Source organism: Anolis sagrei, chromosome 4 (assembly GCF_037176765.1).
Source record: "Anolis sagrei isolate rAnoSag1 chromosome 4, rAnoSag1.mat, whole genome shotgun sequence".
In the NCBI taxonomy this organism is placed as follows: Eukaryota; Metazoa; Chordata; class Lepidosauria; order Squamata; family Dactyloidae; genus Anolis; species Anolis sagrei.
The window spans coordinates 122,854,554-122,881,936 of NC_090024.1; the positions used below are offsets into that span (position 1 = coordinate 122,854,554).

General features: G+C 40.4%; 1 protein-coding gene across 2 annotated transcripts in view; it reads right to left on the reverse strand.

Moving 5' to 3' along the window:
* Positions 1 to 372: 372 nt before the first annotated feature.
* LAMC1 (laminin subunit gamma 1) overlaps positions 373 to 27,383 on the reverse strand; it is a 136,024-nt gene continuing 109,013 nt past the window's right edge. Inside the window, exons 17-28 of one of the 2 annotated variants that reach the window (XM_060774486.2) lie at positions 24,230 to 24,408; positions 21,323 to 21,479; positions 18,928 to 19,133; positions 16,918 to 16,997; positions 13,767 to 13,904; positions 11,833 to 11,977; positions 11,510 to 11,659; positions 10,492 to 10,606; positions 7,905 to 8,104; positions 6,431 to 6,589; positions 5,968 to 6,071; positions 373 to 4,139 (exon numbers count right to left, since the gene is read on the reverse strand). In XM_060774486.2, the coding sequence (XP_060630469.2) occupies positions 3,887 to 4,139; positions 5,968 to 6,071; positions 6,431 to 6,589; positions 7,905 to 8,104; positions 10,492 to 10,606; positions 11,510 to 11,659; positions 11,833 to 11,977; positions 13,767 to 13,904; positions 16,918 to 16,997; positions 18,928 to 19,133; positions 21,323 to 21,479; positions 24,230 to 24,408 (1,886 nt within the window). In that variant the 3' untranslated portion in view covers positions 373 to 3,886. Of the gene's footprint in view, positions 4,144 to 5,967; positions 6,072 to 6,430; positions 6,590 to 7,904; positions 8,105 to 10,491; positions 10,607 to 11,509; positions 11,660 to 11,832; positions 11,978 to 13,766; positions 13,905 to 16,917; positions 16,998 to 18,927; positions 19,134 to 21,322; positions 21,480 to 24,229; positions 24,409 to 27,383 lie in introns of both variants that reach the window. The other variant, XM_067467616.1, reaches the window with a different exon arrangement.

The window sequence follows — 27,383 nt, forward strand, 5'->3', positions numbered from 1 at the left end:
ATTTTTAATTGTAGTGCTTCTAAATTTCTTCTTACAGCCCAATTCCTCCAATGGCGCCGATTATTCCCTCCAATTCTCCTTCTTTCTCTGATGTTCTTCCTCCCTCCGCTCCTTTCTCCTCCCCATCCTTTCTGTCTTGTTTCGTTATTATGCTGAGCTCCTTCAATAGTTGAAGTCCTTGTTCCAAAGAATCAATTCTGTACCTCTTGCCTCTCCATTTGAATTTGAGAAAGGCTGGGTATCCCCAGGTATACAGTATTCCGGCCTTCATTAACTGAATCGTAATTGGCTTCATTGAATATCAAATAATACTTCTGGGTAGCAAGCATTTATACTACTCTACTCCAGTAAATACTCAAGAATCCAGGAAGGTAGGGGTTACAAATATTCTGACTTTATTATAAATAAGAAATACTGTTTTATACATAGAACTGCCAAGTGTTGCATTTTTGTTGTTTTTGTTCACTGCTCCCAGACAGCAAGACCACAGATTTAAGGCAAAACCTGGAGTGAAGGCACACATAGAAGTGCTCACAGTTCAGAATAAAATGAGGGGAATTCAAGAGGTCTCTTCCTGTGGCACCTGGTTGTATGTTTCTGTGAGCAGCTGTTGCAGCTTTTCGTTATGCAAAAAAACCTCTTGGACCTATACAAATGTGATAATGGCTTGTTAACACAGTATTCGTAATTAAGAGGATTCTTATAAAGGTCTTTTTAATTTATTTATTTATTTAAAATTTAAAAATCTGTTACTTATACCAGTTTTAAAAAGAGAGAAAAAGGGAAAATACTAAAAAGGTAGCAAAAGGGCCAAAAGAAAACAACTGAGTGCATTATTGTCATCCTCTTTTTTTGCTTTTTTGGGGGAAAAGAAGGGGACAGAGAGGAGATACTGTTAAGAGTGCAGACATCTGACTCGTCAGGTCAGATGAAAAATACTGAGACCAAGTGTGACACATCAAAGTGAAATGTTACTTCTGATCACTCCAGAGTTGTATGAAGGCACCTTGGTATAATGTAAACTGATAAGTCACTTGGATAAAAGATGAGAAATGAAAATGCGGTCTCTTTTCCCTCTGGACCCAAGATATGGTCATCTCTAACTTTAAAAGAAAAGAAAAACAAGGCTCAAATGGATTTATTGTTGAAGGCTTTCATGGCCGGAATCACTGGGTTGTTGCAGGTTTTTTCGGGCTATATGGCCATGTTCTAGAGGCATTCTCTCCTGACGTTTTGCCTGCATCTAAGACAAGCATCCTCTGAGGTAGTGAGGACTCACTACCTCTGAGGATGCTTGCCATAGATGCAGGCGAAACTTCAGGAGACAATGCCTCTAGAACATGGCCATATAGCCCGAAAAAACCTACAACAACCCACCCAAATGGATTGTTTTTGCAGGAGAAATCCTGTATCACACCCAAATGGAGTGATACAGGAGAAAAGGCCACAGTTTTAAATCTACAGATCTGCTATTTGACTTTGGATAATGGTCTATTTCTCACTGGTATGTGGAAGTTTGATACCATTTCCCACTGCAAATGTTAGGCTCATACAACTCAATGCTCCTTCATTGTTCTCCATGTAAAACACTAGCATATTTGCAAGAATGCTCCCCCTAATAGAGGAGCATTCCATGTGGAAATACATTTAAGTATGATGAAACGGTATTGCCCAGATACAGGTTTACCACACCAGTGTGAACTAGGCCAGGGTAACATTTCTCCTGTAGGTCCAACAAGAAGCCTTTCACCATTCATAAAACCACAATCAGTCCAAACATAATGTCTGTAAACCAGGAACAAAGCGGAAGTTTAGATAACATTTTGCGTCTTGCCTATGGACTCTCTCTCGCTCTTCCCTCACTTCAAGTGACAGCAACAAGGGAAACTGCACATTTAATTCAGTACAGGTTCTCTGCTTACTACCTGTCATTTGCAAAAAAAAAAAGTGAGAGGAAGGAGAGTAGTACACACATTTAAGTCCTGCATAACTCTCAGGGGCAAGGTATCATTTAGAGAGGCCTAAAGAGTATTAGTTATTTTGGGGCTACACCCTTCTGAAACCTTAAGGCATCAGTGCTGGCTTTAGAAGAGATGGCAACTTGTCTCTCAGAGGAATACGAATGGTAAACCACTGGATGTTGATACCACAGAATAGTACTGACTACCATTATGGAGGTGCAACGGGATAAATTTGGACAGAGAAATTACCCAATTTCCCTTACCCCACCCTGGAGAATAAACTGTGTGTGGCGTGAAGATTAAGAGGAAGCAAAGGGGAGAGAAACAGTGGCAACTCTGGAAACAATACCAAGCATATTTACAGAGCGAGGTAAGGGAAGAGAAATAGACTTTTTCCTCACACTATAATCATGATTAAAAAGACACAAAAAACCCCACATTCACACAAAAATATAAATTTGAAATAATTAATAGCACCAGTGTGTGTCAGATAATAAATTTCTTCCCCTCTACGCAAACGTACAAAGTTGCATAGTGTTTAAGGGTAGTATACACTGATTAAAAAGGCAGGGGGGTGGAAGTATCAGGTCAGTCTGATGAGGAAACTACAGAGGGAGATTGTTTCCTCTTGTTCAGGATTTGAGGAGGGAGGAGAGAGAAGATCATAAAAGAAACTATCTGCTCTCTACAAGGAAACTCATCCAATGTGCGGGAGGAAGGGGGATTTTGAATGGGAGGGGGGCAGATTCAAACTGAGAAACAAGCAAATCAGTTTGTAAATACTGCCAACCCATGACGTTATTTGTCCTTAGAATGAGTCCTGGCCATTTAAAAATGGGTCAGCTAGTATTTGGAGTTTCAGACAAGAGCAGCTTTACAATATAATTCAACCTCTTAGGTTTTACTTCCTATCACAGAATATAATGCTGATATCAAATTTCTCAGGCAAGCCTAGCAGTTAAAACTCTCTCTAGATGGCTGGTTTCAGTCAAAAAATATTAAAATAATCTGAACTATTGCTTTTGAAGTATCAGCTTATACTGCTTATCCAGCGGCAAGATATCTCTTGGAGATGTCTAGTGACCGGCTGGTAACAGGAACAGTCATGGCCCTAAGCAGGCTCTTCCCAGCTTGAAGATATGATATCTGCCGTTCTTCTCGTAGGTTGAAGCCAGGCCAAGGCATAGCACCATGGAGATCTAACACACTACTCCTTCCTCATGACTCCTCAAAATGTTTCTGAGAAATTGTCCTCAGAACCAGGATATACACAAACATATTGCACTCTAGAAAGGTTCGTAAAATTTGGCAGCTGGCTACCAAAGGTATGCTTTGATAGATTCTAATTTACGGATATGGTCGGTTCTGTCTTCTTGTTTTAAAGAATTGTAAAGTCCACTGGTATTTCTCACACCTGGCCATTCATATTTAATACTTTGGTAGCCAAACCATTTCCTTCATAGAAGAAAGAAAAAGAGAGCTGTGGATGAGAGAGAAGGGGGAAAGGTTAAGAGACATTGGAGCGGAGAAGAGGAGGAAGACAAAGCTTGTGGTTGCCCCCCAATGATATATCTATTCCCATGGCCATTTCTGTAATTCAGTACACATCCACAGTATTTCACATTTTTGTGTAAATCAAAGGGGACTGTATACTGAGAGAGGGGAAGAAGGTGGAGTGTCTGAGCATAAAGGTGTGTTGTTATTAGCATCTTGAAACTTTGATACCCTAGAGGCTGGTACCTAATTTGCTTTGAACTCAAAAACGTGCATTTCCCACCTTTGAATTGGGAGAAAAAGAACTGAGAGCTGTACGGGAGACAAGGTAGGGGTCCTGAGGGACATAACCTAGGAATTAAGGCACTCCACAGCCAAAAGAATTGCTCCACCAGTCATTGAGGGAATGCCCCCCTGCCCTTAGCACACCCTTAGGGTTTTTCAATGGACGGGGTGTTGAAACAGCCAGTTGGTAAGGTCTTCTTGATGTCCTCTAGATTGGCAATGTCTTTCCTGATGGTGCTAATGTCCCTGTTGTATTCATTGATGGCACTGGCTTGCTTTTCCGCTGCTTTCTCTAGATCAGACACTTTTCGGTCCAGATCGTTGTCCCTCATCTGTTTTTTGGCAGCATTTAAGGTATCCTCAATATCATTCAGTTTACTTGAATCCACAGGCTCCACACTCCCTGCAAAGTGAGCAATGCATGAAATTAGAAGGGCATTAGATCAACTGCACTCCAATACTGAAACTGATGAAGAAGATTCAATGCACTGTCGAAGGCTTTCATGGCCGGAATCACTGGGTTGTTGTAGGTTTTTTTTCGGGCTATATGGCCATGTTTTAGAGGCATTCTCTCCTGACGTTTCGCCTGCATCTAGGGCAAGCATCCTCACTACCTCTGTGGATGCTTGCCATAGATGCAGGCAAAATGTCAGGAGAGAATGCCTCTAGAACAGGGGTCCTCAAACTAAGGCCCAGGGGCCGTATGCGGCCCTCCAAGGTCATTTACCCAGCCCTCACTCAGGGTCAACCTAAGTCTGAAATGACTTGAAAGCACACAACAACAACAATCTTATCTCATCAGCCAAAAGCAGGCCCACACTTCCCACTGAAATACTAAGTTTATATTTGTTAAAATTGTTCTTCATTTTAATTATTGTATTGTTTTATGTGGTTTTTTGCACTAAATATATATATATATATATATATATATATATATGTGCAGTGTGCATAAGAATTCATTCATGTTTTTTTTCAAATTATAATCTGGCCCTCTAATACTTTGATGGACTGTGACCTGGCCCTCTGTTTAAAAAGTTTGAGGACCCCTGCTCTAGAACATGGCCATATAACCCGAAAAAACCTACAACAACTCGAAGAAAATTCAGTCTACAAGAAGCATGCTTCAGCCTTCTTTCTCTGAGTTAGTCTCAAAAGTATTACAATATTTCTTTGCATACTGATCCAAACTAAATAGAAATAATTTCCACTTACCAAGAAAATGCAGAAAAATACAAATGGATTTTCTTAAAGCTAAGTAAGTCTATTATTTATTTATTTACTGTATTTGTATACCGCCTTTCTCAGCCAATTGGCGACTCAAGGCGGTTTCCAGCAAATCAGTACATATAAAAACATAATACAGATTAAAATATTAAACAATATAAAACAACACAAAAGCAATAAAAACACCATTAGCATCTCATTATTATCAAGCATTGTCCAGTTCCATTGTCAAATCGTGCTATTTCCTATATTAGCTACTCTGCATTTGTAAACGCTTGCTCGAACAGCCATGTTTTAACTTGCCTCTGAAACATTAAGAGGGAGGGAGCAGATCTAATCTCCCTAGGGAGGGTGTTCCATAGCCGAGGGGCCACCACTGAGAAGGCTCTGTCTCTCGTCCCCGCCAAACGTACTTGAGACGAAGGCGGGACAGAGAGCAGTGCCTCCCCAGATGATCTTAGAGTCCTCGATGGTTCATATGGGGAGATACGTTTGGACAGGTAAGTTGGGCCAGAACCGTTTAGGGCTTTATAGGCCAAAGCCAGCACTTTGAATTGGGCCCGGTAGCAAACTGGCAGCCAGTGGAGCTGGTGCAAGAAAGTTAAATAGCCTCTGTGTATGTCTGTATATGTTTGTATGTCAAAAATGGCATTGAATGTTTGCCATATATGTGTACACTGTAATCCACCCTGAGTCCCCTGCAGGGTGAGAAGGGTGGAATATAAATGCTGTAAATAAATAGTAAATTTTACATGTCCACCCACGCAAAACTATGTCAGCCACTTGCAGCACAGCAATGGTCTGCAGTCTTTCCTAGCTTACTGTTGTGGCATACAACTTCCACCATTCCTTAATCACTGGCCATGGCAGGTAAGACTGAAGAGGACTATGGGCAAAAACACTTAGAAAGTGTCAGCTGGGGTAAGGGTACAAAGGCTGAATACCCCATCATTAAGGTTGTCAAGGCAGAACTCTCTTTTTCATCAACTGAATAAGAAAATACGTGCCTAACTTCTCGAGGAGGTCATTGATTGTGCTGAGTAAGCTGTTAACAGAGTTCTTTGCTTTCCTTGCATTGTCTTCTGCTTCCTGAGCTGCTTGTGAAGCCTGTGGAATAACAGAAGAGATATATCATAACTCAGTGCATGCATGTAACTCAATTCATTCAATTACTTGCAACTAAACCTGATACTTTGTCCATTTGTAATGCTGTATTGATTCAGCGTGACATATAGCAACATCACATTATACAAAGCCATTTCCAGAGGAAGATCAGGGAGAAATGAAAACAGAGAAAAAGAAAAAAAGTGGTCTTTGGAGAAGCTTTTTCTGTTTCTTTCTGTTAAAGGAACGTATGTGCTGACAAAAGACATATTTTCCCTTGCATTTTTAACAACCAATTGCAACTTACATTGGATGAAACTTTCATAAATAAACTTTTTTAAAAAATAGGTCAATTTACTCACCATTCCTGCCATCATCATATCTTGATCTGCACTTTCTTGTTTCCTCTTTAGCTCTTTTTCAGCATCTTCCAGTTGCTGCAGCATGTCATCCACTTCTTTGTCCAGGTCAGCAACAGTGGAGAAGGTCTTGTCAGCATCAGCCTTGGTCTCAGCAGCGTTCTAAGATGGGCAGAAACCAAAGTATTAAAGAACAGAATGAGCCTAAAAACAAATTAAGTACCAATGTTCAATTGATCCAATCATAGATTCTGGAACTGATGAAGCTCCAGCAAGTTTGAGCTGAATGACAGGTTATCAAAACAACCAAATAATGGATAACCAAACATCACTACATAAGGAGACCCTTTTCTCTTCCTCTGCATACCAGACCTGCATAGGAATACAGCCTTTGAACACCCACTTCCTTCCTCCTAAGAGCCTGGTCAACTAACATCTATATGCGACCGCTTGCCCGACTGATGCGGAGCTTTGGGCTTGAGTGCCACCAGTATGCTGATGACACTCAGCTCATTCTGAGGATGGAGGGCCAGCCGGACTCTGTACCCGAAAATTTCCATCAGTGCCTTGAGGCCGTTACTGGATGGTTGCGTGCCAGCAGGTTGAGGGTGAACCCAGCGAAGACGGAGATCCTTTGGCTGGGCCGTCCGGGTGGGAGGGAGATCCAGCTGCCTACCCTGGATGACGAGACACTACGTCCGTCATTTTCTGTAAAAAGCTTTGGTGACCTGCCAGAAGATGCCCAATAGCTAAACCAGCTGGTGGAATTTAAAACACACCTGAAGGCCTATCTTATCCGGCAGGCCTGCCCAGTCAATTTTAACTTGTGAACTTTAACCTTCATATAACAATATACACACATACAATGTATGTATGTATGTATGTATGTATGTATGTATGTATGTTGTGTGTGTGGTGTTTTATCTCTCTGTTTTGACCCAATTGTACATTTCTTCAAGCCACAAGAAGAGGCAGGTAATACATTTATTATTATTATTACTATTATTACTGTTGTTCCAGAATTTACTAGTACTAAACTTTTATTCTATTTCGACTTCTAGAAGAAGACAACCTTGTCTATTATGTGTTATGCCAAATACATGTAGAAGAAACATGTAATGAAGATTTTTCTAGACAGTACCATGCTAGAATCATAAATGGAAGAGACCTTGTGGGCTATCCAGTCTAACTTCCTGCCAAGAAGCAGGAAAATCGCACTCAAGGCACCCCGGGCAGATAGCCATCCAGCTAGGCTGCAGGCTAGAGGAATCAATTCAGGAAAAACTGTGTTGTGGGATTGTTTTGTTTATGGACAGCTGCACTTGGTCTCTAGAACCAGCCTAGCAATAAACTAACCAACCGAAACATCTGCATAATGCAGACAGTTATAAGCATTGCATTTGGTCACTGCATCCATCCATGTAAATGACTGGTTCAGAATGATGGATGCAGGTTCATGGCTCCTGCCAAGACTCACTTTCTGAACAGAACTAGCAATTTTCTCAGCATCACCAGCTTTGTTCTTTGCTTCCCTGGCATCGGCAGCAGCGCTCCCCAATGCTGCTTCTGCTTGACGGGTCTTATTGTTGGCCTCCAAAATAGTACGGGTAATAGCAGGAATTTTCTTCAGAGCATCCTCAGCAGCAGTCTTGTTATCATTCACACGCTTATCAAAATCTGGAAAGGGGAAAAAAACACAATAAGAGCAGAGCTCCTCTGCATCCAACGAAAATGTATTTAGCTGAGCCTTCTGTTGCCAATGGATGCTGCTGAAGTGCCCGAAAGTGAGGTAGGGACACTCTGTCTTCTAAACAGAGCTTACAGATTTTTTTTTTTTTTACTTTTCTTCAATCACAACTCCAAGAATACCTCAGTCAACATGGCTAGTAGCTAGCAGCCATATTGGCTGGGGAATTCTGAAAACTGTATCCTCAAATGTATTCTTGCAAGCTCTGTTCTTAAAATGGTTTTAATTTATTTGGCGATCTCACAATCAATAGCCACCAACAAACCTCTACCTGCCTACACATCCAGACCTTGATTTGTAGGAACGTTTTTACAGGACCAGACAAATTCTCAAGCAAATACACCTACCCACAAGATGAGCAGAACTGGATTTGTTTTATTATCTTCATCAATATGGACACTCATAGGCTTAACTATCACGGAGGTAGGAAATAAGAGTGACTTGCACCTGGGTTCAGACTAAAATAAAAGTTTTATTGTAATACTAGCTGTCCCCTGCCATGTGTTGCTGTGGCCCACATGGGGGTTCTGTGTTTGGCCCAATTCTATCGTTGATGGGATTCAGAATGCTCTGTGATTGTAGGTGAACTATAAATCCCAGAAACTACAACTCCCAAATGTCAAGATTCTATTTTCCCCAAACTCTACCAGTGTTCACATTTGGACATATTGAGTATTCGTGTAGAGTTTGGTCCAGATCCATCATTGTTTGAGTCCACAGTGATCTCTGGATGTAGGTGAACTACAACTCCAAAACCAAAGGTCAATGCCTACTAAACCCTTCCAGTATTTTCTGTTGGTCATGGGAGAACTGTCTGCCAAGTTTGGTTCAATTCCATCATTGGTGGGGTTCAGAATGCTCTTTGATTGTAGGTGAACTATAAATCCCAGCAACTACAACTCCCAAATGACAAAATCAATTTTTTGAGTGAAGGACATACATTGGGTTGTTAGGTGTATCGTGTCTAAATTTGGTGTCAATTCCCCCAGTGGTTTTCGAGTTCTGTGAATACCACAAACGAACATTACATTTTTATTTATATAAATAAAATATAAAACTGAAATAAAGTTTTATTGTAATATATACTCAGGCAAGCCATGGTGGATGTCCAGATTTTCAGACAGACTGTCTTTCTCAAGTCTGCCTGAGAAATCCTGCAACTTCCTGCATATACTCTACATACAGTCATGCTCCACTAGGAAATGTTCAGATCTCAAATGAATGAATAACATTCTCTACAAAAAAAACAAAAATCCATCTACACAGCAAATAACCACCTCAGAGGCAAGAGCCTATGTTAATTAGCTTTATATCCAAAAGAGCAGATATAAAGCGAAACCTTACTATAGCTCAGGCATGAATTTATTGCTACAGTGTGAACTGGTCCAGAGCCTGAGTCCGTTGAAAGCAAATAAAACTATTCATCAACCAAAGTGAGTGCCACCATTGGGAGTATCTGTGATCAGTTGATTTCAGTTACAGAGTCCTTAAGCTGGCAGTGCTAACTTGGTGAACTGTTTTCAAATGTATATTTATTATCATTATCTATATATATAAAAATGTTCTGTGCATAGTGAGTACCTTAAAAACAAAAGAACCAAAGAACGAAATCACATCAAATTTGGCAACAAAACGTCTCACTACACAAGGAGTGACCATCACTCAAAAAATTATGATTTTGTTATTTGGGAGTTGTAGTTGCTGAGATTTATAGTTCACCAATAATGAAAGAGCATTTTATGTAATTGTGTATTTTATTGGTATTTTTATATTGTTGAAAGCCGCCCTGAGTCCCTCTTCGGAGGTCAAGAATCAGACAGGATAATAATGTTCTAAATAAATAAATAATGACAAGTGCCTGGGCTGTCTACTTGTATTCTGTCTCAGATGTCTAGTGAATTCTGGATCTCTGCATGATCCAGACAATGCAAGATACCTACAGTAAATTACACGTGTAGAGTAGATGTGTAAAGAGGGTTTTTACATGTGTATTTTAAAAACCCTCTTCAAGCAAATGACTTTCTGCATAAATATAAACTTTCACCAGGAGCAAAGCTTGGCAAACTCCTACAGCCAAGATGTTCAGTGACCATGCCCACTGAAGGGATTCTGGAAGCAGTAGTCTAAATAAAAATCTATCAAGATGATGCATACATTCTTGAAAGACTAACAGTACTTCAGATGGTAGTACTGGGACAACATATTCCACTGAACCATATCTCTCCTCCTGCCACCAAAGAGAGGCCTGAACCTGGTGGAGAAGTCATCCTTCTCCAACATCCTATCAAATCATCCACCAGGAAGTCATACTCCCTACCATTCAGATTGTTGAGAATGTCGTTGGCCTCCTGGAGAGTGTCCTTCCCCTTCTTGGCAGCTTCTTCAGCCAGAGCTTTTGCAGCATCTGCTCGAGCCAAGAGCTGATCAGCAGTCTAAGAAAACACAAAGGTACAGAGTAGCTACGAAATCAGCACACATGGCATTTCTGGCAAGGTTCTTAGCAAATATTCAAAACATTTGAAATACTTATGAACAGATTCAGAAAATATGTTGTCGAAGGCTTTCATGGCTGGAATCACTGGGTTGTTGTAGGTTTTTTTGGGCTATATGGCCATGGTCTAGAGGCATTCTCTCCTGATGTTTCGCCTGCATCTATGGCAAGCATCCTCAGAGACGGGGAGCCACAGCAGAAAAGGCCTTCTCCCTTGTACTCACTAGGTGAGCTTGAGAAACTGGCAGGGGCGAGAGAAGGACCTCCCCGGTGGATCGGAGGGCCCGAGATGGTTCATGGCGGGAGATACGGTCACAAAGGTAGGTGGGTAGTACATGAGTTAGTTCAGCTGAAAACACATGGTAGAAAGTAATGTGAAAGAGATCCAAAAGCCTTTAGTGGCAAATGGAAAAAAGTGAAGAGATTGGCAATGAATAGGCATATTCATATTTATGTCTGGAAGAAAGGAGGGCAGGGTTACCGTCAAAATTTGAATGCTAGAAGGTTTGCACAGATCTATTAGGGTCTGCACAGGCACAGTATAACTCATTTGTGTGATTTACGGAGACTATGAAGAAGAAACAAACTTTTGGCCTTCAAGAACATTTGCCAAATGTTCTAATCATCAAATAGGTCCCAGTTGTGGAAGAAAGGCAGGACACACTTCAAAGAAATGCATTAACAAATACAGATAGATCTAGCTGCATGGCCATGAGAATTCTCTAGAGTATGTTTTTTAACATAAGCTCTCAGAAGAGTAAGAACAGTGGAATGAATTGTTTCTGTTCAAACATGTGTTCAGAGCTTCCCACGTGGGCCACTGATTTGCAGAAATGTAACTGACCTGCTGTTCAGTTTTGCCTTTCTCCAAAAGGTTTTGCACCTCCAGCTCCTTCCCTTTCATGTCTTCTCTCAGATCTTCATAATCTTTCAACTTTCTGTTGATTAGCTGATCCAGATCTCTGGCTTCTTTCTTGATCTTGTTTGCCTCATTCTGAGCAGGCAGAAAATGTGAGACGAGAAATGAATGTATACTGTACAATGTATATTTTTAAATACCAGCAAATTATAAGACCTATATTTGACTGGGTGGATCACAGATACTCTTTAAAGCTTTACCAGCCATAATGCTTAAACGTACTCTAGAAGAAACTCAATTTCACATACCTCGAGTTTCTCCGTGTCTATCGATGGCAGACTAGTGAGATTAGCATAGATCTGCAACGCTTTGTTCCCAGCTTCCTCTGCTTCCGCATGGACCTTGTTTGCCTGTCTTTCCAAATCTCGGGAGATGTTCTTTGCTTGGTTATACCTAAAGAACAAGAAAACTCTCTGAATTCTGCCAATTATCCTACAGCAGTGCTTCTCAACCTTGGGTCCCCAGATGTTTTTGGCCTACAACTCCCAGAAATCCCAGCGAGTTTACCAGCTGTTAGGATTTCTGGAAATTGTAGGCCAAAAACATCTGGGGACCCCAGGTTGAGAACCACTGTCCTACAGGAATGCACAATGCATGGCTATCCAAGGTCTATGGCTCTAGCCCAGGGATCCTCAAACTTTTTAAACAGAGGGCCAGGTCATAGTCCCTCAAACTGTTGGAGGGCCGGATTATAATTTGGAAAAAAAAAGAATGAATTCCTATGCACATTGCACATATCTTATTTGTACTGCAAAAAACACTTTAAAACAATACAGTAATTAAAATGAAGAATAATTTTAACAAATATAAACTTATTAGTATTTCAGTGGGAAGTGTGGGCCTGCTTTTGGCTGATGAGATAGGGTTGTTGTTGTTGTTGTTGTTGTTGTTGTTGTGTGTGTTCAAGTCATTTCAGACTGTTGTTGTTGTGTGTGTTCAAGTCATTTCAGACTGTGCAGACCCTGAGCAAGGGCCGGATAAATCACCTTGTAGGGCCGTATCCTGCCCCCGGGCCTTAGTTTGAGGACAATTACAAAAACTGTAGATTGCAAATCACAATTTCTATGTTCCAAAAAAATCTACATTGAATGTAACATGAGAACAATAACACGATTAATTAGAAACTGTTTATAAATAGAAGATAGTTTATCAATAGTTTGTCAACACAGTGAAACTAGAGCTTCCAAAATAACAATTATTATATACCAGGAGATTCTTTATAGGTACATGACGTTAGAAATAGTAACTCAAATATAGTTGAATGTCATATAATGAAAATGCAGCTTCCAAAATCACAATTTCTAAATTGTAGAAAGTTCTTCTTCAATTATTGTTATTGTTCTCATGTTACATTCAATGTAGAATTTTTTGGAATATAGAAATTGTAATTTGCAATCTACAGTTTTTGTAATTGTTGTTATAGATATCTGTGCATGTTACACTTAGTTTGAGGACTCCTGCTCTAGAGGTTTCCTGCTACTGTCTATCCTCAGCCTTTGGCCCTGAAAAAAATGAGAATTTGGCCTCCTTAAGTCCTCCTGAAGCATCTCCCCAACACAACTATCGTAGTGTTTTTGCATAAAATTGCTGACAATTAAGTAAAAACCTATTTCCTCCATTGAATATGTCTGTATATGTGTATGGCAAATATGTACTCTGTGTGCCTATAAGGATTGAAAGCATGCACACATCCGCATACTGCACTGTACACATATTGCAGTCTCCAAGTTCACTAATAATAATAGAAAATACTGATGGTTAATTTTATTTCTATCCTGCCTTTGTCCCCATAGGGACTCAAGGCAGTACGCAATAACATGCCCCTGGCATATAGGTATCATTCTTAGTTTGAGTGCAAAGGGTTCAAGCTCTGCCCCCAAAGGGTTGCATATGTTGGCTGTACTAACTGAAGATACGTTACAACCTAATGGCAGAGTCTGCACTTTTGCACACCAAAGACATCTTGTGCAAACCCCATTTCAAAAGGAATCTGACTAGTAGGGCTGAGAGAAAACAGCACCTGACTTAAAGAAATAGACCTCAACCAAAAGGAAAAATCTATATTCAGCTCAACCTAAGGGAGACAAATCTAGAAGGTAAGGTATTTTAAAAGAAGAGCAAGATCACAGCAGATTATTTTGGAGTTAGAGCATCCCCACTTCTATTTTCATTTCACACTTACTTTCTGTTAAGGTCATTGATGTCATCCATTGTTTGATTCTCTCCTGACAGTGTGTCCAAGAGCAACTGGTATGCTTGGGAGGATGTATCATTTGCTTCCTTAGCTATACGTACAATGTCATCAGCTTCTTCTTTGTGTCTGTAGCAATAATTACAGAAGTAACGAAAGAGGTTAGAAAGCTATGACTATTACCTCTTTTACTCTCTGAAAGCTATAATTGGCATTAAAACAAGGCACAAATTCTAAAGTTAACAACATGCCAAAATACCTTAGTTTGAAATACGCATTCTTGAATTGTCACTGATTACATAGTCTTAAAATGAAACTAGTATTTTTGGCATGTTGGCTGCAAGGCAAATCCAATGAATTGGTAATAATAATAATAATAATAATAATGATAATAAAATTTATTTGTATTCCGCCCTATCTCCCCAAGGGGACTCAGGGTGGATTCCAACATAACAATGGCAAACATTCAATGCCTACATAAACACATGATACTGACATAAAATCCTAGAAAAACCCCACATATAAATGTAGCATTAAAACCTAATATCAAATTAAAACCTAGCATCAGTAAATTAAATTTGACATTAATAAATTAAACTACACATAGTCAAGCAAAATTCCATAACAACATATATCTAAACAAAATATCCACACGAGTGTAAAACAGATAGCAAGGGTTCACCGAACAGTGTGGGTTGGTTATGGCTTGTTAGGCTGGTGTGGACCAGAGAAGCCTAAATAAAAATAATTCTTAACCAGAGGCCCGGCAATGATTTCTCAACCATCTAATCCTCCTCCTCTCCATATCACAGTGTGCAGAAGTAGGTCTTTAGTTCTTTTTTAAAGGAGAGGAGGGAAGGAACCAGTTTTGTTTCTTTAGGGAGGGAGTTTCAGAGGTGGGGTGAGACCACGGAGAAGGCCCTCTCTCTTGTTCCCACCAGCCATGCTTGGGATGGGGTTGGAACCGAGAGCTCCTCCGATGACTGCAGTGCCCGCGCTGGTTTGTAAGAGGAGATGCGGTCAGTCAAACATCCTGGACCCGAGCCGTTTAGGGCTTTAAAGGTAATGACCAGTATTTTGTATTTAGCTCGGAAGCAGACTGGCAGCCAGCGGAGCTGCTGCAACATGGGAATGGATCTCTTCCTGTATGGAGCTCCTACTAGCAATCTGGCCGCCGATTACTGAGCCAGCTGAAGTTTCTGAACTATCTTCAAAGGCAGCCCCACGTAGAAAGCGTTGCAGTAGTCCACGTGGGATGTGACTAAGGCATGGACTTCCATGGCCAGATCTGGCATCTCAAGGTATGGGTACAGCTGTCGCACAAGTTTTAATGGTGCAAAGGTGCTCTTGGCCACCAGCAACACCTGGGGTTCCAGGGTCAGCGATGAATCCAGGAGCACTCCCAGACTGTGAATGTAATGTAATTTAGTTACATTATACTGTGTGCTAATGCACAAAAACAATTGTTTGTGTCAGGGTGGGCAATGCTGAGGAGAAGGCTAGGGGATCGCAATAGACCCGCATCAGATCTTGAAGGGCTACACCCCCACCATCCCCCAAACCAAAAATCTCAAATGCTGCCAATACCTTCTGGGTATTTTGACATTTTTAGAATGCCTGGTCCTTAAAAATAATAATAAAAGAATTGACTGAAAGTCGCTATCAATTTATCTCCAATTAAAAATAAACAAATGCCTCCCCAGGCCTAAAATACTCCCCAAACCCCCTAAAAGGCATTTTGGGGTTAAAAAAACCCTTTTGTTTTGAGAAAGAGATTGACAAAATACATTTTTGAATGCAAATAGAATCATAGAATCAAAGAGTTGGAAGAGACCTCATGGGCCATCCAGTCCAACCCCCTGCCAAGAAGCAGGAATATTGCATTCAAATCACCCCTGACAAATGGCCATCCAGCCTCTGTTTAAAAGCTTCCAAAGAAGGAGCCTCCACCACACTCCGGGGCAGAGAGTTCCACTGCTGAACGGCTCTCACAGTCAGGAAGTTCTTCCTCATGTTCAGATGGAATCTCCTCTCTTGTAGTTTGAAGCCATTGTTCCGTGTCCTAGTCTCCAAGGAAGCAGAAAACAAGCTTGCTCCCTCCTCCCTGTGGCTTCCTCTCACATATTTATACATGGCTATCATATCTCCTCTCAGCCTTCTCTTCTTCAGGCTAAACATGCCCAGTTCCCTAAGCCGCTCCTCATAGGGCTTGTTCTCCAGACCCTTGATCATTTTAGTCGCCCTCCTCTGGACACACTCCAGCTTGTCAATATCTCTCTTGAATTGTGGCGCCCAGAATTGGACACAATATTCCAGGTGTGGTCCAACCAATAGCCACAAACACTGCTGTGGGAGCCACTTGGGCTGCACTTTGTGTTATCAGATCAGGAGAAAAGGGATAGGCTAATAATATACTCTCTTTGAATAGTTTAGTCATCCATGTTTACCTGGATCACTGGGGTTAGAATAAAGTCATACTGCAGATTAGGTCTGTGTTCTTGATGCCTTCAGGGCAATTTTTTCCTTTGACATTTGGAGTTTATATTTGGCTTTATTTAGAGCACAAAATGCATGTGTAATGGTTGACTTATGTAGCTTAGAGGTATTTCTAAGTCACGAGTGTTCCCCTTTAAAAATAAAATAAAATGGAAACGGGGTTCTTTCTTGTTTGGTATTCACCATGCATTTTAATGGGAAAAGCTTCTAATTGTTTAAGCATCTGCCCTTCATAACAGTGCATTTAGGTATGCACTGTGCATTCTATTCTGCAGTGGGCCATGGTCATCTTCAAATGATTTGCAAGGAATACAATTCAGTACCAGGGATTTGCTTTGTAGCTGTTTCATTGCTGGACCCCCCCCCCCCCCCCAACTGTTATGGCAACAATGAGGAGAAGGAAAAATAGTGCAGAATGGAAAAAGGCACAAGAAGAGGTGACAAATAGGTGGTGGTGATGTAAATAGTGGAGATGGTAAGGAGTGGACAAAACTACAGTGTGTGGCTCAAAATATGTTGGAAAGGGTAGAACTTAGAAAGAAGGACCACGGTCTTCGATTTCTTGATAATGCCTTGAATGCACATGGACATTATTACAGGTCAAGTCATTGTTGCAGGTTGTACATAATGATCTACTGAGTCTCACCGTGTAGCTAGTTGGCGGGCTTCTTCTGCCAGGACTGTCATATTGTTGGGGTCTCCAGTTGATTGTGGTGGAGTAATAGACTAAAGAAAAAAAAAACCAAACACACTATCAGGAGACATCTCTTACGACATATTTATATATATGAGCAGCAAGCATTCACTGTCTATTTACCTACTGAACTATATCAGCTGTAACCAAAAGACATCTTTATTAATGACTTAGATGAAGGGCTAGAGGCATGATCATCAAGTTTGCAGACGACACCAAATTGGGAGGGATAGCCAATACTCCAGAGGACAGGAGCAGGATTCAAAAAGATCTTGACAGATTAGAGGGATGGGCCAAAACTAACAAAATGAAGTTCAACAGGGACAAATGCAAGATACTCCACTTTGGCAGAAAAAATGAAATGCAAAGATACAGAATGGGGGACGATGCCTGGCTCGAGAGCAGTACGTGTGAAAAAGATCTTGGAGTCCTCGTGGACAACAAGTTAAACATGAGCCAACAATGTGATGTGGCGGCAAAAAAAGCCAATGGGATTTTGGCCTGCATCAATAGGAGCCTAGTGTCTAGATCTAGGGAAGTCATGCTACCCCTCTATTCTGCTTTGGTTAGACCACACCTGGAATATTGTGTCCAATTCTGGGCACCACAATTCAAGAGAGATATTGACAAGCTGGAATGTGTCCAGAGGAGGGCGACTAAAATGATCAAAGGTCTGGAGAACAAGCCTTACGAGGAGTAGCTTAAGGAGCTGGGCATGTTTAGCCTGAAGAAGAGAAGGATGAGAGGAGATACGATAGCCATGTATAAATATGTGAGAGGAAGCCACAGGGAGGTGGGAGCAAGCTTGTTTACTTCTTCCATGGAGATTAGGACAAGGAACAATGGCTTCAAACTACAAGAAAGGAGATTCCATCTGAACGTGAGGAAGAACTTCCTGACTATGAGAGCCATTCAGCAGTGGAACTCTCTGCCCCGGAGTGTGGTAGAGGCTCCTTTTTTGGAAGCTTTTAAACAGAGGCTGGATGGCCATCTGTCAGGGGTGATTTGAATGCAATATTCCTGCTTCTTGGCAGAATGGGGTTGGACTGGTTGGCCCAATTCTTGATTCTATGATTCTATGACATAAGGAACAAGAGGTTGCAACTTAACTACACACTACATGTCCCTCAAATGTGCAGATATGAAGTATGCAATATAATGTTCCTCTCACACAAGTAAAAACTGGTAAGAACAAAGAAAGACAAGATGGGCCGACACATGAGGGAGAAGAGGCGGAGCTTGGCACACAGTCGCTACGTATTAAGACAGCTGATGTGTGACAGCTTTTCAAATGGCCAGTAGCTTATAGTATTTGACACTTGACATGTTTAAACATGAGAATTTCAGCTCCACCAAAGTACCTGTAGTGGCAATGGGCAGCTCAAGGCCTCTAGGTTAAATCCAGCCCGAGAAGTATAAACTAAGAGGTAACAACCTAAGCATTAACTTCTAAGATGAGACAATGTGAAATATATGTAGCAACAGGTCTTGGCAGCAGACAATTTGTGCAGACAAAAATGAATCCTGGTCTTTTGCATGAACTCCACTCAAAAAGCACATTATAGGAAAGCTAGTTTATTGTCTGAAACAACTATTTATTTGCAACTTCACACTCAACTTTTCAAACAGTTAATAGAAACTTGGAGAAGGGAAGGCATGGGAACAAAAGATAAAAGCTAGGGAAGGAAATAAATGCCACTGGTTTCAGTCAGATACGCACCTCCAAATTAAACAAGCACTTTAGCCCTAGCAATGTCAAAGTTTGTAATCTATCTTTAGCTTTAACAACATAGTGCTTTATACATATTATACCTTGGTTAGCATAACTTCAGAAGTTGCATTAGATATTGCATAATGATTTGAAACTCATTTTTAAAATGAAAGCTAATTTTCCATAAAAAGAGGAAACAACCACAGTTCTGAGTTGTGAAATTTCAAAGAAAACATTTAAAAAGCACTCACCACATTGGCAACAGCCATCCTTGCTCTCTGTAGCATATTGGAAGCTGTTTCAATGAGCTCTTGTGTGTTGTCAACCCGGGTTTGGGCCTGCCCTGCAAGGTTTTCTGTTTCATCCACTGTGTTTTGAATATTCCTCAACCGACCAAGCTGACTGGACAGGGTTCTGTTGATCTCATGCAGGCGATCCATCAAACCCTGATCTACATCTAGAAAAGGAAAAATAACCAGGAAAATCTGAATCAATCACACAAAAAGATGGGCAAGCATAACTATAAAGAATTCCCTCGTGCCTTTACTGAGCAGAGAAGTAATATATTATCTGTTTGGTGCCTTTTGGTTCCAACCCTTTAAAAGGGAGGCTTTTAAATTTTGATATCTCACATAGTTTCAGAGATGACTGCAAAGTGTTTGACTATATAGACATGGAAAATGATGAGCTATTCTAAAAGAAACAGGATTGACTCATCTGAATGCTTTGACTGTAACTTGTATCTGGACAAGAGGCGTTGGTCAGAAGAGAGAACAGAGAAACCAAATGTTTTCTGACTGTCAAGGTGCATTTTAACACCAACCTGTTCCATTCATATGGAGAAGAATCATACAAAAAGTGGAGGATAGAGGTGTGAAAACATCAATAATTTAAGATCTGAACATTGGAAAAAACTTGGAACAACTACTTAATAAAGTTAAGGAACAAGGAGCAAATGAAGAGTTACAGAAAATTATTATGAAAGCAAATACAATGACTGCAAAAATTTTACATAACTTTAGATCAGTGGTTCTCAACCTGTGGGTCCCCATGTGTTTTGGCCTACAATTCCCAGAAATCCTATTCAGCTTACCAACTGTTAGAATTTCTGGGAGTTGAATGCCAAAACATCTGGGGACCCACAGGTTGAAAACCACTGCTTTAGATGATGAATAAATCAATATTGTAATAGATTTTTTGCATTATGAAAACTGAGGCTGTAGTCAAGAAGTCAGAAGAAGACTAAGGCTTGGAAGGGCAGCTTTGAAGGAACTATAAAAAATATGCAAGTTATCATATTATCTCTGTCTTCTATGTATATCTGTAAAAACTGGACAGTGAAAAAAGCTGATAAGAGAAAATCATCTTGTTTGAAAAGTGGTGCTGGAGAAGAGTAGTATGGATCACCCCCTTCTACCAAAAAAAAAAAGGGGGGGGGAGAAAGAAAAGAAAAGAAAAGAGAATCCAACAGCAGACCAAGTCTGATTTCTCCCTAGAAATCAAAACTGCACTGACGCTATCATACTTTGGACATATATGAGATAACATGATTCACTGGAACAGGTGATACTGTCTGAAATTTTGTTGGCGATCACACCATGATAAACCCATTCAATCAATGATTGAATGAGTAAACACCAATGTAAATCTAATGAATTCAACACAACGCCTCCACTCAGGACTAATAAGAGGATGTAAACTAATACTTATTGATGTTCAAAACAATAAGAAAAGACAAAAGGAGGTGAAACCCTGTAAATAACAGAGCCTCTTGGAGATCTCTCATTCATAGTGCTACCATACACCAATGCCGACTTGATGGCACACCACAACAACAAACAATCCAGCACAGATGGCCATCTATCAGATATGCTTCACTTATTGACTCCTATGGCAGAAGGAACAATTAGGAGCCAGGTGAGAGTTGTTTCCATCATAAAAGCATATACTATTACTATGATTATTACTACCACTACCACAAACTTTACTCTCCAAAATAGAGGCATAGTTCTTCAAATGTTACTTTAGAAATTTTCACCTCTGCTAAAGTGTATTAATAATAATAATAATAATAATAATAATAATAATCTTTATTTATACCCTGCCACCATCTCCCCGATGGGGACTCGGAGCGGCTTACATGGGGCCAAGCTTGAACAACATATTACATCAAAATAAAACCAAAAAATGAACATCATCATCAAAAGAAAAAAAACATATGAATACAATAACAAAATAACATTACAATAAACAAAAAACACAGTTGCAGTAACAGTGGGCGGGCCACATGTATAGCATAAAAAGTTATGAGATGAAAATAGGAGCAAGTTATTTGCAGGGAGCTCATAAAGACACAGGGTTGTGAAACTAAACTTCCCATTTGGGGAGGAGGCATTAAGAGCTCAAAGCAGAATTATTTATTGTTTATCTATTTATTTATTTAAAACTTTTATATCCCAATCTTCTCTCGTCTGTAGAGGGACTCAGACCAGCTAACAGCAAAGATCCAATGCCAAAATACAGTCTAAAATATCATACCACAATAAAAGATTAAAATAGATATAGAGTAAAAATACATATAAGCCAGAAGGCACTCCTAGGGCAACAGGAACAGAAGGATTGGTCACTTCCATGGCAATAACCTACCTTTGATGCTTTGAGCATCTCGGAGCAAGTCCATGACATCCCTCTCTGCATCTTTCAGCCTGTCTTCAAAAGCCTGGTCTGTAATGGTTTCATCACCAGTTCCTATGTTGGCTATAAGGTTTTCCAGTTCCTGCAATCTCTCCCTTTGTTCTGCCACCTGAACAAAAAGGGAGAAAAGGTAAGGGTAAAAAGTGAATAGATGAATGACAAGCATTTAGAACTACAGTAGGAGTCACCCAGTCCTCATGTATTGATCTCTCTCTACAAAAAGGGATTGCACATGAAAAGGGGAATTCAACATGATTATGATATTTGTGCCTTCAAGCTAGGTTTCTTATCAAGTCAGAAATCTCAAAGATGTCCTACTTCCATGCTTAAAATGTTAAAAAGTAAAGGTAAAGGTTTCCCCTTGACATTAAGTCTAGTTGTGTCTGACTCTGGGGGGTGGTGCTTATCTCCATTTGTAAGCCAAAGAGCTGGCATTGTCTGTAGATAACTCCAAGGTCATGTGGCTGGCATGACTGCATGGAGTGCCATTACCTTCCCACCAGAGAGGTACCTATTGATCTACTCACATTTGCATGATTTCTAACTGCTAGGTTGATAGAATCTGGAGTTAACAGTGGGAACTCACTCTGCTGCCTGGATTTGAACTACCGACCTTTCAGTCAGCAAGTTCGGCAGTTCAGTGGTTTAACCCACTAGGAGCGCCATGTTTTAAATACTTTGCAATAAAAAGATCAGAAACATTTTGACAATTTCAACTAAACATGTAGGAATTATAATGGGCAGGGCATACCAGTAAAATATTGATATAATAATAATAATAATAATAATAATAATAATAATGGGGACCAAGCCCAGCATAAACAAAATTTACAAGCTAAAACCCAATTTAGAAGCATAATAACATATAAACAATCAAAATTAAAACAAATAAAAGCAGCAAAGTATAAAAACATCACAGAACGTATCAAAACCAACCTCAACCACCAGTAACCAGAGAATTGTGGGCATAATCAGATTAGAGCGGGCGGAGCAAAGATTTGTGCAAAACACAGACAATAGGGCCGAGACTGTGGATAAAGTGCTGGATAAACCTTATCAGTAAATTAGGGCTGGGCAGTCATGATCAGAGGCTAAGCCATCATTCAAAAACACACTGGAACATCCAGGTTTTCAAGTCCCAGTGGAAGGCAGACAGCATGGGGGCTAATATAATCTCCCTGGAGAGAAAATTCCAGAGGGGGGGGGGCACCACCGAGAAGCTCCTCTCTCTCCACCAACCATGCTTGTGACAGTGGTGGAAGTGAGAGGAAGGCCTTCCGGGCAGATCTTAGAGCCCGTGCCAATTCATAGGGGAAGATGCGGTTGCAAAGATAGGCACTGCCCGAACCCTTTAGGGTTTTGTAGATAATAACCTACACTTTGAATTAGGACTGGAAACTTATTGGCAATCAGTGGAGCTGCTTCAGTAGAGGCATAATCCGCTCCCTATAACTAGCTCCAGTTAGCAACCTGGCTGTCGACCTCTGCACCAGTTGTAGTTTCCTGGCCGTCTTCAAAGGCAGCCCACATAGAGTGATTTACAGTAATCCAATCTAGATGTAATGTGGTAGAGCTTCTAGTGCTTTGCAGTTACCTTACCTTATTGACAAATTACTCTTCCTTTTTCATTTACCCCATTCCTTATTTTCAAACCAGTCTACAACAACAACAACATTCCAAATTCCTTCCTACCATCCCTAGTTTGTGCAACTTTGCAGAATCTATTCATTTTAGAAAAGTGTAAGATTTCCAGGAGCCCCCGGTGGCGCAGTGAGTTAAAGCGCTGAGCTGCTGAGCTTGTTGACCGAAAGATTGCATGTTCGAAACCGGGGAGCAGCATGAGCTTCCACTGTCAGCCCCAGCTTCTGCCAACCTAGCAGTAGATTAATAGGTACCACTCCGGAGGGAAGGTAACGGCGCTCCATGCAGTCATGCCGGCCACATTACCTTGGAGGTGTCTACGCAAAGTGCAGGCTCTTTGGCTTAGAAATGGAGATGAACACCACACCCCAGAGTCGGACACGACTGGACTTCATGTCAGGGGAAAATCTAATCTTTGTCCATGTAAATGTGTTTACGTATCCTTCCAATAATAATGAGGGTAAAATAATAAATTAATAAAATATTAATAGAGTAAATAATGGAAATTTAATAATAACTGTAATAAGAGAGTAAAATAATAAATGTAATAATAATAATAATAAAGTAAAATAATTAATGTAATAAAAATAATACTAATAACAATAATACTAAAAACAGAGTAAAATAATAAATAACATTGACTCAAGTATAAGCCGAGGTGAACTTTTTCAGACAAAAAAGGGGCTGAAAAACTAGGCTTATCATAGAATCATAGAATCAAAGAGCTGGAAGAGACCTCATGGGCCATCCAGTCCAACCCCCTGCCAAGAAGCAGGAATACTGCATTCAAATCACCCCTGACAGATGGTCATCCAGTCTCTGTTTAAAAGCTTCCAAAGAAGGAGCCTCCCCCACACTCCGGGGCAGAGAGTTCCACTGCTGAACGGCTCTCACAGTCAGGAAGTTCTTCCTCGTGTTCAGATGGAATCTCCTTTCTTGTAGTTTGAAGCCATTGTTCCGCGTCCTAGTCTCCAAGGAAGCAGAAAACAAGTTTGCTCCCTTCTCCCTGTGGCTATACTTGAGTATATAGAGTATACCTTTATGGACATGTGGTAATGAGATTGAAACATCTGAAATGTTTTCAAGCATACAAATCCCTATCATCACTTGGTCTGTTTTGTGACTCAGCACTACACCAACACACATGATACCCTGATGATTCCCCTATCTACAAAAGCATGTAAAGCCTAAACACACAAATTCTCTCATGAGTCCAACCTTATCTTTCACCAGTCTATAACAGGCAGGGCACTCTTGACAGCCAGGCCAGGATCGGTTATAAAAATAGTTCTCTTCACATTGGTCACAGCGATTTCCCACAAATCCTTCTTTGCATTCGCACCGACCATCTTCTTTGCATTGAAGAGAGCGAGAACCCTCAGGGTCACAATCACAGGCTGCGGAAACAAAGTTTAAAAGTGATAATGGGGAAGAGAGACATAAGGAAAAAGTAGACTTGAATTAATATTTTTCAGGACATAAACAGAGAACATTATGAAAATCTATGAGCTAACGTCTCTAAAGTGATACTCTCATCTACTAAATCTTTTTAAAAGCATGTACTACTCGGCCTGTCCCAGAGCCTGTATGGCATGTTACTCAAAATTATTATTTTTGCTATCACATTGTTATTGCAAATGGTAGGTAAAGGGTTTTGTTATCACATTGTTATTGCAAATGGCATAGATGTGGAAATTCGAATGCCACCTGGGGACACAATCCAGATTGTGTCCCCAGTGAGACACAAGTGAGACTCATTTAAGCCAATGGGACTTTCTATAAGTACATTTGTATAGTAGAAACTTTTTTTTAAAGAATCTTCTTAGCATTTCTTTTGTTTTGATCCCACCTTTTTCCTGATATAGGGACTCAAGGCAACAGCAAACATGACACAACACAATTAAAATGCATTAAATATGAATATAAAAACTAAAAGAATTAAATATTTTGTCTCATGGAGCATAAAATAATTAAAATACAATTAAAATTACATTTTAAAACCACAGTCCTCCAAAATGACACTCGCATTATCCATAGCAGCAGCATCCCCTTTAAAGAATGATGATTTTACAAGAAGCTTTTGCTGCACTAGCTGATGGGATCTTGATGCTATCACTACCACAGACATTATTCATGGGACTGCTGACACTAAGTACAAAATGCACAACTCCCTATCACTGGCCTCCATATAGTACAATACCTAGTACTCTGATTTCCCTGTTTGGGAAAGCATATAAGGGCAAAAATGTAAACCCTCCAAACACACACACAACCTTTCATCCTAGGTCTTCATAAGAGCTAAGCTGTCTTAATGGTAGTGAGAGGCGGTGCCCACTATTCCATATGCAATCCCACTGGGAAAATAATTGATCTTGGAATCAAAAATTAATTTTGGGGGAGAATGGATTTAAAAAATATCCCATATTTGATGTGTCCTTTACTATGAAGACACAACTATGAAAACATACTAACAAGTAGTTCTATTGACTTCAGTGAGTCTTATTCATGTAGGCTGTATGAGGGTATCTCTATGGATGGTTTGCAAATTCATAAACACTTACAACTGCCATTTGCAATGTGCTACTGCCAGTAAGAAATGCGTAATTGTGTGTGTGAGTCTTAACAATTAGTACCACCTCAACAGCTGTATAATTCCCATCGACTCAGAGGGTGTACTTTACTTGGTACAAGTGTTTCAATGTAAGCCTATAAATGAGACTGTGGACGCTGCTGTTCAAATTCTTATAACGGGTATCTTGTTTTCTATATGTAAGCATTTGTTGGTATAGAACTGCATTCACTAATAAAAATTCGGATTTACTAATTCATCTAATGCCTAAAATCAGGGGTCCTCAAACTAAGGCCCGGGGGCCGGATACGACCCTCCAAGGTCATTTAACCGGCCCTCGCTCAGGATCAACCTAAGTCTGAAATGACTTGAAAGCACACAACAACAATAACAACAGCAATCCTATCTCATCAGCCAAAAGCAGGCCCACACTTTCCATTGAAATACTAATAAGTTTATATCTGTTAACAATGTTCTTCATTTTAATTATTTTATTGTTTTTAAGTGTTTTCTTTTTTGCATTACAAATAAGATATGTGCGATGTGCATAGGAATTCATTTATCTTATCTTTTCAAATTATAATCTGCCCCTCCAATAGTTTGAGGGACTGTGACCTGGCCCTCTGTACAAAATATTTGAGGACTCCTGCCTAAAATCTAAGGGAAGCTTGTCATGTCTTCTACCGTATTTTTTCAATTAGTAGACGCCACTGAATGTAAAACGCACCCTAGCTTCAGTACCACCAACAACAAAAAATCATGATACACCTACGATTCTAAGATGCATCCCATTTTTAAAGATGTTTATCTAGGGAAAAAAGTGAGTCTTAGTATTAAGGAAACACAGCATTAAAGAGATGAAACCTTGGGAAGTCTGACTTGGCCACGGTGGTCCACGCTCTGGTTACATCCCATATAGAGTACTGCAATGCTCTCTACATGGGGTTGCCTCTGAAGACTGCCCGGAAGTTTCAACTAGTCCAACGAGCGGCAGCCAGATTACTAACAGGAGCGGGGTACAGGGAGCATACTACTCCTTTGTTGCGCCAGCTCCACTGGCTGCCAATTAGCTTCCGAGCACAATTCAAAGTGCTGGTGTTGACCTATAAATCCCTAAACGACTCCGGCCCAGTTTACCTGTCTGAACGGATTCTCCCCTATGAACCATCAAGGTTATTAAGATCTTCCGGAGGGGCCCTGCTCTCGGTCCCACCATCCTCGCAGGTGCGTCTGGTGGGGACGAGGGACAGGGCCTTCTTGGTGGTGGCCCCTCGGCTCTGGAACTCTCTCCCACTGGAGATTAGAACTGCCCCTTCCCTCCTGACTTTTAGAAAATTGGTGAAAACTTGGCTCTGGAATTTAGCATTTGATGAGTGAGTCAAGAACTTCTGGTCACACGGACGGATGGTAATGAATTGTGATTTCTTTTGGACGACTTGGCTTTATGTAATTATATGATTGCTTTTAATGTATTTTATGTATTAATGTGTTTTATGGTGTGATGTTTTAAACTACTGTTTTTGAACCATGTTGTAAACCAGCCTGAGTCCCTCGCTAGAGGTCGAGGAGACCGGTATATAAAAGTTCTAAATAAACAAACAAATAAATCTATTTGTGTGAGGTCACACTAGTGTTCATAATGTAACACACTCACACACATAAAGCTTTGCTTAAAATATATTGGCATTTTTCTGGCATTCACACTTCCATTTATGCTTGCCATAATAGTAATGTGTGATTACTTGCTTCAGTTTCTAACTTGAGGGGAAAAACTTGTTCTCTATCCTCCTGTCACCACAATAA